This window comes from Mesoplodon bidens (assembly GCF_964165515.1).
Source record: "Mesoplodon bidens genome assembly, chromosome: 3".
In the NCBI taxonomy this organism is placed as follows: domain Eukaryota; kingdom Metazoa; phylum Chordata; class Mammalia; order Artiodactyla; family Ziphiidae; genus Mesoplodon; species Mesoplodon bidens.
The window spans coordinates 83,198,310-83,208,312 of NC_138178.1; the positions used below are offsets into that span (position 1 = coordinate 83,198,310).

The window sequence follows — 10,003 nt, forward strand, 5'->3', positions numbered from 1 at the left end:
TTTTTAAAAAGTAGGGTATTTTCAGCTATTAGAAGGGGATTAGGAAAGCTTTATGCAACTCATTATTAATATCAATTTTAACAGAGTATCTCTGAGAGTCTTCCAGAGAAGTATGTTGATCATTTATCTGGAGCTGCAGGTCAAAGAGGAAAAAATATATTAAATGGACAAGTAGAAGGTAAGAACGATATTTTTATGAAAAAGTCATTTGACAGCATGTTGATTTAAAATGGGAATTCTGATATATTCTAATAGCCAAAGAAAATCACCTGTCGGTTAAGAGGAAGAATCATTCCTCACACTGATTTCAAGTTGAACTGAGCCTGTCTCATTCTGGAAAAGAAGTGCTGTATCAGAAGAACTAAGCAGCTACATCTTTTTTTCTTGTCAAAAATCCATCAGCAGTTTTTAGGCAGTTTTTATTTGGCCAAAAAGCAGTGCTTGAATACTTAACTGTGTGCTGTGTTCTATTTAAGCTCTGAGTGTCCAGATGTTCTTTTGTAGACAACATGCCATGATAGAATCATCTATCTCCATGTCTGTTACCAAGTTACACTGTGAAGTGTGCCACCCTTTTGAGGTGGTCCTCAAAGACACAGTTTGCTTGTTGTTGAACCAAGTGTCCTAAAGCATGTACCTGAAGTTATATCATTTTTTATTCTAAAAAGCTATGCAGCTTATATTCTGAAAACTATTAAAAAGCATAACACTGTTGATGCAAAAAAAAAAAGAAAATCACCTGTCAAATGCATAGTGAGGAAAAAGATGAGAAAAGGAGGGAAGCTGTGTATCTTATCTGGTGTCAGCCACAGATTAAATTGAGAGTCCCCTTTAAGGAGCTAAATTATTAGTTCCGTTTCAAGGTACTCTACAACCTAAGGAAAGTCGGGAAATGAGGAAGAGGAAAGAAGGACTAAAGAATGAGAGAGGCAGAGGTTACAGGGAGTAAATGAAGGAAAAGGAAGCAGGGGTCTGTGGAGGACGGGGGCAAAGTAAAATAGGTCTTTAGAAAAGGGAAGCGAAGAGTATTTGAAACGTGAGACAAATTTGAAGTGAGCTTCCAGCACCGAAACTTGTCAGAGACGAACAGCAAAGCTTTCCCACTCTTACTGTGGGAATGTAGAAGCAGACTCATAGATCAGAGTTTCTCAAATTTTCATTAGTCCCCTGGGGACCTTGTGAAAAGTGCACATGCTGAGCAGCAGGTCTGGGATTGTGCATTTCTGACAAGCTCTCAGAGTAGCAAGGGTGTAGGCTTGCATTGAGAGAAATCTGGAAGAGGAGCCACTGGGTAGTTCAAGACAGAACAGGATCAAGGAAAAGCATTATTTTGTTTTTCTTTCTGAGTGTGTTTATAGCCAGAGGGTAGCAAAGCGTTGAAGTAGAACTTATAGAGGTAAGGTGCCACTGCTAAGCAAAGAGGAAAAAAGAAGTGGTGGGGATGATCCATAAAAAGAATGTCAAAGGGGGAGAATTAAGACCACAGATCCAGAGACTACCTTTGAAGAGGAAAGAATACAGTGAAAGGAAAGAGGGGGGAAAGAAGGGTGTTAGGGAGGTGATTGTGGAGGTGATGAGGAAACGTGAGAGAACTCTCGTTAGATGACTTCAGTGTATTTACACTGAAACAAGGTTAGGTCATTGCTGCTCCAGAGAATACTGGAAGCAGGAGTGGGTGCTAGAATTGAGGTAAACCCCAGCTCCTCCTTGTAACTATCAGGCATCAAAGATATATGTTGTGTTAGTATGTGTTATTCAAATGAGATTAATTTGAATATGGAAGCATTGGCTGTTTTTTGTTTTTTAAGATAGGTTTGTGGTTTTTTTTTTTTTGGCTGCTTGGCTTGGCATGTGGGACCTTAAATTCCCCAACCAGGGATTGAACCCGTGCCCCCTGCAGTAGAAGCATGGGGTCTTCACCACTGGACCGCCAGGGGAGTCCCTAAGATAGCTAATTTTTTGCTGATAATTGTTTCGCAAAAATCCTTTTAAACATTAGCATGATATACTGAACCAAACTAATTTTGGAAACAAAAGAAATTAATAGGGTTCATTCCCTAAATGCTAAAATTGTTATTTTCAGTAAATACTACACTGATTTTGAAATATGAAAGATTTTTAATATCTAATAATTCTGTGGCAGTAAAATTTACTTTTTCCTTTTTGATAGTCGTACTTCGATGTTGAAAACTTATAATACGTTATTTCTTAGATGTGCCTTATATACCTTCTTGCATGAGTGGATCGAGAAACTTTAAGATGACTAAACTAGAGGATCCAAGAAATGTAGGCATACCAGTAGCCCACATGGGTATGGAAAAACATGAATATTTTTATGAACTATTATTCTACAAGTGTATATCCAAGCTGATCAGTTCATAACACTTTCTCTGATGAGAAATGAATTATACATTCAACTGAACTGTCATCCCAACTGTGCACTTCCTAAATTACAGGACAAATTGAAGAACATGATAAATACCTGTAGTATAATGGTGTAAATGATGCTGCTGTATTGCATTCAAGATATGCTGTTGCATTTTACCATCAGCTTTCACATTTACCTTCTCGGGGTCATGATTTGTTGCTCTGATTAAAGATCACTTTTCTCCTCATCAATCAGCATGTTCACATTGGTACATGTGCATTTTTCTATTTTATAAAGGCTTTTGGAACATAATCTTACTTTTGAAATCTTAACTGCATGTTTTGTTAAACCTGTACTCCTATTTTTTCTTCAGTATCTATAGTGGATTCATATGTCTGTCTTGTTGCAGTCCTAACTTCCCCCAAGAAAGAAAACACCAAAACCTAAAGTATTCACTGCCAAGGCCAAGCACGAGGGTTCTGCTCAGTACTAACTGCATGAATATATAGTTGGCTTTCATAGTTATGTGTAATTGATTCTATGTCCCTTTTGCCTTTTAGATTCTCCTGAAAAATATCCTCACTTGAAGGTAAAAACTTATATTTTTGTCTTGAATTATTAACTACAGATTGTATCAAATGTACATTATTTATTAATCAACTTGTTTCACAACCCATTCAGCCTGCAGTTGGAGTGAAAGATTCTGTTCCTAATAAAGCAGTAGGAATGAAGGATTTACAAACAGCCAGATCAGGTAAATTTTGCAGTGCAAATTTCACTCTGGAAAGAGGTACACTAAAATATTTGAAACACTCACAGCCTTCATATTCCTAATTCTTTCTTCTTTTGTTTTTGCAAGTTTAATTGAAGGATTTGACATAAATAAGGCACATGTTATTGTTGGTATCCATGTTTTGAAAAACAGATATTTACAAGCATAAGAAAAAGATATTTTTAAAATGTAAGCTTTAACTCAGATGTTTCTATGTACGTTTCAATACCCTAAAGTTCTCAGTTTGGAATCTCTGTACTTCTTAGGGATTCTCAGAGGTTAATTATTAGATTCTAAGATTTTTCCAGTTTTATAAAATGCTTATTTGAATTCTGACCTTAACCTAGAGTAAAGCTTCACTTGCTAACGTGTCAATTGTAGTTCAACTTTAATTATTTCATTTTAGTGGTGTTACACGGATGAGCTTAAGCCAACCAGATGTTTTGATTAGCAGACTCTGTGTGTGTGTGTGTGTGTGTGTGTGTGTGGTCTTTGATTATTAAAAGTGGGGGAGGGGCCTCCCTGGTGGCGCAGTGGTTGAGAGTCCGCCTGCCGATGCAGGGGATACGGGTTCGTGCCCCGGTCTGGGAGGATCCCATATGCCGCGGAGCGGCTGGGCCCGTGAGCCATGGCCGCTGGGCCTGCGCGTCCGGAGCCTGTGCTCCGCAACGGGAGAGGCCACAACAGTGAGAGGCCCGCATACCGCAAAAAGAAAAAAAAAAAAAAAAAAAAAAAAAAAAAAAAAAAAAAAAAAAAAAAGTGGGGGAAAGTAATCATACCTTAATGACGATTTGATAGACACAATCTTTTAAAACAGTAATTCTGAAAGTTTTGGGCTTTAAGATCCTTTTATTTATTTGTTTGTTATTTTTTATGATGCAGATATAGGATCCTTTTATACTTTTAAAAATTATTGAGAATTCCAAGGAACTTTTGTTTAAGTAGGTTGTATCTACTGATGTTTACTGTATTGGAAAATAAAACTGAAAAATTTAAAATACAAGCACACACAATCATACATTCTATTAGCCATTAGAAGTATGATGTTATCACATATCTTGTCTCTGGAAAACTGCTCTGTACACTTAAAACAGAATGAGAATGGAAATAACGTTTACTGTTATTGTGAAAATAGTTTTGACCTCTTGGACCCCTTGAACGGTTGAGTCTTGGGACTCCAGGGATGCTCAGGTGACACTTGAGAACCACTGTTTTAAACCATTTACAGAGCTCATGGATGTGAAATGATAAAGGGACGCTTGTGATGAAACAGGCTTTAAACTTTCACTTTTACATTCCTTGCTTTCTTCTTTGATTTCTCTTTTTTTTAATGTATACAGCAGGTTCTTATTAGTCATCAATTTTATACACATCAGTGTATACATGTCATTCCCAATCTCCCAATTAATCCCACCACCATCCCCAACGCCCTGCGGTTTTCCCCCCTTGGTGTCCATACGTTTGTTTTCTACAACTGTGCCTCCATTTCTGCCCTGCAAACCAGTTCATCTGTACCATTTTTCTAGGTTCCACATATATGCGTTAATATACGATATTTGTTTTTCTCTTTCTGACTTACTTCACTCTGTATGACAGTCTCTGGATCCATCCACGTCTCAACAAATGACCCAATTTCATTCCTTTTTTATGGCTGAGTAATATTCCATTGTATATATGTACCCCATCTTCTTTATCCATTCGTCTGTCGATGGGCATTTAGGTTGCGTCCATGACCTGCCTACGGTAAATAGTGCTGCAGTGAACATTGGGGTGCATGTGTCTTTTGGAATTATGGTTTCCTCTGGGTATATGCCCAGTAGTGGGATTGCCGGATCATATGGTAATTCTATTTTTAGTTTTTTAAGGAACCTCCATACTGTTCTCCATAGTGGCTGTATCAGTTACATTCCCACCAACAGTGCAAGAGGGTTCTCTTTTCTCCATACCCTCTCCAGCCTCTGTTGTTTGTACATTTTCTGATGAAGCCCATTCTAACTGGTGTGAGGTGATACCTCATTCTAGTTTTGATTTGTATTTCTCTAATAATTAGTGATGTTGAACAGCTTTTCATGTGCTTCTTGGCCATCTGTATGTCTTCTTTGGAGAACTGTCTATCTAGGTCTTCTGCCCATTTTTGGATTGGGTTGTTTGTTTTTTTAATATTGAGCTGCATGAGCTGTTTATATGTTTTGGAGATTAATCCTTTGTCCGTTGATTTGTTTGCAAATATTTTCTCCCATTCTGAGGGTTGTCTTTTTATCTTGTTTATGGTTTCCTTTCCTGTGCAAAAGCTTTGAAGTTTCACTAGGTCCCATTTGTTTATTTTTGTTTTTATTTACATTACTCTAGGAGGTGGATCAAAAAAGATCTTGTCAAAGAGTGTTCTTCCTATGTTTTCCTCTAAGAGATTTATAGTGTCCAGTCTTACATTTAGGTCTCTAATCCATTTTGAGTTTATTTTTGTGTATGGTGTTAGGGAGGGTTCTAATATCATTCTTTCCATGTATCTGTCCAGTTTTCCCAGCACCACTTATTGAAGAGACTGTCTTTTCTCCATTGTATATCCTTGCCTCCTTTGTCATAGATTAGTTGACCATAGGTGTGTGGGTTTACCTCTGGGCTTTCTATCTTGTTCCATTGATCTATGTTTCTGTTTTTCTGCCAGTACCATATTTTCTTGATTACTGTAGCTTTGTAATATAGCCTGACGTCAGGGAGTCTGATTCCTCCAGCTGCGTTTTTTTCCCTCAAGACTGCTTTGGGTATTCGGGGTCTTTTTTGTCTCCATACAAATTTTACGATTTTTTGTTCTAGTTCCGTAAAAAATGCCATTGGTAATTTGATAGGGATTGCATTGAATCTGTACATTGCTTTGGGTAGTATAGTCATTTTCACAATATTGATTCTTCCAATCCAAGAACATGGTTTATCTCTCCATCTGTTGGTATCATCTTTAATTTCTTTCATCAGTGTCTTATACTTTTCTGCATACAGATCTTTTGTCTCCCTAGGTAGGTTTATTCCTAGGTATTTTATTCTTTTTGTTGCAATGGTAAATGAGAGTGTTTCCTGAATTTCTCTTTCATATTTTTCATCATTAGTGTATAGGAATGCAAGAGATTTCGGTGCATTAATTTTGTATCCTGCAACTTTACCAAATTCTTTGATTAGCTCTAGTAGTTTTCTGGTGGCATCTTTAGGATTCTCTATGTATGGTATCATGTCATCTGCAAACAGTGACAGTTTTACTTCTTCTTTTGCAATTTATATTCCTTTTATTTCTTTTTCTTCTCTGATTGCTGAGGCTAGGACTTCCAAAGCTATGTTGAATAATAGTGGTGAGAGTGGACATTCTTGTCTTGTTCCTGATCTTAGAGGAAATGCTTTCAGTTTTTCACCATTGAGAATGATGTTTGCTGTGGGTTTGTAATATATGACCTTTATTATGTTGAGGTACGTTCCCTCTATGCCCACTTTCTGGAGAGTTTTTATCATAAATTGGTGTTGAATTTTGTTGAAAGCTTTTTCTGTATCTATTGAGATGATCATATGGTTTTTATTCTTCAATTTGTTAATATGGTGTATCACATTGATTGATTTGTGTATACTGAAGAATCCTTGCATCCCTGGGATAAATCCCAGTTGATCATGGTGTATGATCCTTTTAATGCATTGTTGGATTCTGTTTGCTAGTATTTTGTTGAGGATTTTTGCATCTATATTCATCAGTGATATTGGTCTGTAATTTTCTTTTTTTGCCGTATCTTTGTCTGGTTTTGGTATCAGGGTGATGGTGGCCTCGTAAAATGAGTTTGGGAGTGCTCCTTCCTCTGCAATTTTTTGGAAGAGTTTGAGAAGGATGGGTGTTAGCTCTCCTCTAAATGTTTGATAAAATTCACCTGTGAAGCCGTCTGCTCCTGGACTTTTGTTTGTTGGAAGATTTTTCATCACAGCTTCAATTTCATTACTTGTGATTGGTCTGTTCATATTTTCTGTTTCTCCTGGTTCAGTCTTGGAAGGTTATACCTTTCTAAGAATTTGTCCATTTCTTCCAGGTTGTCCATTTTATTGGCATAGAGTTGCTTGTAGTAGTCTCTTTAGATGCTTTGTCTTTCTGCGGTGTCTGTTGTAACTTCTCCTTTTTCATTTCTAATTTTATTGATTTGAGTCCTCTCCCTCTTTTTCTTGATGAGTCTGGCTAATGGTTTATCAATTTTGTTTATCTTCTCAAAGAACCAGCTTTTAGTTTTATTGATCTTTGCTATTGTTTTCTTTGTGTCTATTTCATTTATTTCTGCTCTGATCTTTATGTTTTCTTTCCTTCTGCTAACTTTGGGTTTTGTTTGTTCTTCTTTCTCTAGTTCCTTTAGGTATAAAGTTAGATTATTTCTTTGAGATTTTTCTTGTTTCTTGAGGTAGGCTTGTATAGCTATAAACTTCCCTCTTAAGACTGCTTTTGCTGCATCCCATAGGTTTTGGATTGTTGTGTTTTCATTGTCATTTGTCTCTAGGTATTTTTTGATTTCCTCTTGGATTTCTTCAGTGATCTCTTGGTTATTTAGTAATTTACTGTTTAGCCTCCATGTGTTTGTGTATTTTATGTTTTTCCACTGTAATTCATTTCTAATCTCATAGTGTTGTGGTCAGAAAAGATGCTTGATATGATTTCAATTTTCTTAAATTTACTGAGGCTTGGTTTGTGACCCAAGATGTGATTTATCCTGGAGAATGTTCTGTGCACACTTGAGAAGAAAGTGTAATCTGCTGTTTTTGGATGGAATGTCCTATAAATATCAAATCTATCTGGCCTATTGTGTCATTTAAAGCTTCTGTTTCCTTATTTATTTACATTTTGGATGATCTGTCCATTGGTGCAAGTGAGGTGTTAAAGTCCCCCACTATTATGGTGTTACTGTTGATTTCCTCTTTTACAGCTGTTAGCCGTTGCCTTATATATTGAGGTGGTCCTATGTTGGGTGCATATATATTTATAATTGTTATATATTCTTCTTGGATTGATCCCTTGATCATTATATAGTGTCCTTCCTTGTCTTTTGTAACATTCTTTATTTTAAAGTCTATTTTATCTGATATGAGTATTGCTACTCCAGCTTTCTTTTGATTTCCATTTGCATGGAATATCTTTTTCCATCCCCTCACTTTCAGTCTGTATGTGTCTGTAGGTCTGAAGTGGGGCTCTTGTAGACAGCATATATATGGGTCTTGTGTTCGTATCCATTCAGCAAGCCTGTGTCTTTTGGTTGGAGCATTTAATCCATTCACGTTTAAGGTAATTATCAATATGTATGTTTCTATGACCATTTTCTTAATTCTTTTGTGTTTGTTTTTTTTTCACACTTTAAGAACTTTATTTATATAAAAAAACTCATTTGTTTTTAAAAGCATTAACAAGAGAGAAAGAAAAACAGAAAAGGTATGGAGTAGAAGACATGCCCCTTAGTAGTGTTCTGTGGGAAGGTGGGATTTTTGGTTCTCTGAAATTGAACGTTTAGTGTTCTTATAAATGAAAAGGAAAAAACAAACAGCTTTAACTTTAAGTCCCCAAAAGCCCATGGCTGTTCTATTACCCACACCCCACCGACAAAAAGAGCACCAGGAAAAGAGCAGCAGAAGACAAGAGAAATGAAGAGTGGAGCCACATCTGGATGGGGGCGATTTCCCTTGTGCAGTATGCTCTTAGGGTCACAGAGAGGAAAAGACTCCTTTTTGCCAGAAAAGGAGTGGGACGAAATGTGAAGGGGAAAAGGGGTAAATAAGGAATTTTAATGCAGAGGGGAAGGGGGGTGGTGGGTTGTGCACTTTTCTCCTACCCCAAAGCCTCAATATATAAAGGAAGGGGGAGGGAGGAGGATAAAGATTTCCAGTTGCATTAAACAGAGCTTTTAGATTAAGGGGAGGAGTAAAAGGCAAATAAGGGAAAGGGTTAAAAAAAAATCAACCGCATAGCAGCTGATTCCTCTAGCCCAACCTGCCAATATACACTAAACTAAAAGGAGGAGGTACAGGGGTGGTGGGGGGTCGGGGAGGGGGATAGGGACACGACTTCCCTATAACCACTTCAGAGATGACAATCATTCTGGGCAGCTAAGGAGTAAGAGCCACACCACTCACTCCTCCCACCAATCTCATCTGGAGGTTCATCAGAACAGGATTTTTGCAAAATCCCAACATATACAGTTGAGGAAAACCTTCTGTGGCTAAAATTAGAGGCTATTCCAATTCCCAGTGGAGAGACTGAGGTTCTCTAGGTCACCTCTCCTCTTCTTTCTGCTATTTAGGGCCAAGAAGTAGGTAAGAAAGCAACAAATTTACTACATTTTGATAGAATTAAACTTGTATTAGGGCTTCCCTGGTGGCGCAGTGATTGAGAGTCCGCCTGCCGATCCAGGGGACACGGGTTCATGCCCCAGTCCGGGAAGATCCCACATGCCACGAAGCGGCTGGGCCCATGAGCCATGGCCGCTGAGCCTGCACGTCTGGAGCCTGTGCTCCGCAACGGGAGAGGCCACAACAGTGAGAGGCCCGCGTACCGCAAAAAAACAAAACAACAAAAAAAAAAAACTTGTATTATTTTGAAGGAGCCTGTGATTAAGAGTGATAAATGCGTACTGTCATCCCTAGAGCAACTGCTAAGACATAACTCACAATAGGAGGAACAGGGAATTTCCTGTTAGTCCAGTGGTTAGAACTCCGTGCTCTCACTGCCAAGGGCCCGGGTTCAATTCCTGTTGGGGAACTAAGATCCCACAAGCCATGCTGTGCAGCCAAAAAAGAAGAAGAGGAACACAGGGATCTCTTTAGATACGAGAAAAACAGAAAACAAATAGCAAATGGCAGATGTA

The 10,003-nt window shown here is 37.9% G+C and overlaps 1 protein-coding gene across 9 annotated transcripts in view; it reads left to right on the forward strand.

The window, feature by feature from the left end:
* The window catches only part of LOC308614817 (ankyrin repeat domain-containing protein 26-like), a 165,322-nt gene that overhangs the window by 81,625 nt on the left and 73,694 nt on the right, over positions 1 to 10,003 (forward strand). For all 9 annotated transcript variants that reach the window (XR_014015439.1, XM_081229572.1, XM_081229573.1 and 6 more), the window contains exons 23-26: positions 85 to 178; positions 2,213 to 2,311; positions 2,929 to 2,957; positions 3,050 to 3,122. Coding sequence is in view for 8 of the 9 variants with exons in the window: in XM_081229572.1 (XP_081085698.1) it covers positions 85 to 178; positions 2,213 to 2,311; positions 2,929 to 2,957; positions 3,050 to 3,122 (295 nt within the window). In the remaining variant the exon portion in view is untranslated. The remainder of the gene's footprint in view (positions 1 to 84; positions 179 to 2,212; positions 2,312 to 2,928; positions 2,958 to 3,049; positions 3,123 to 10,003) is intronic.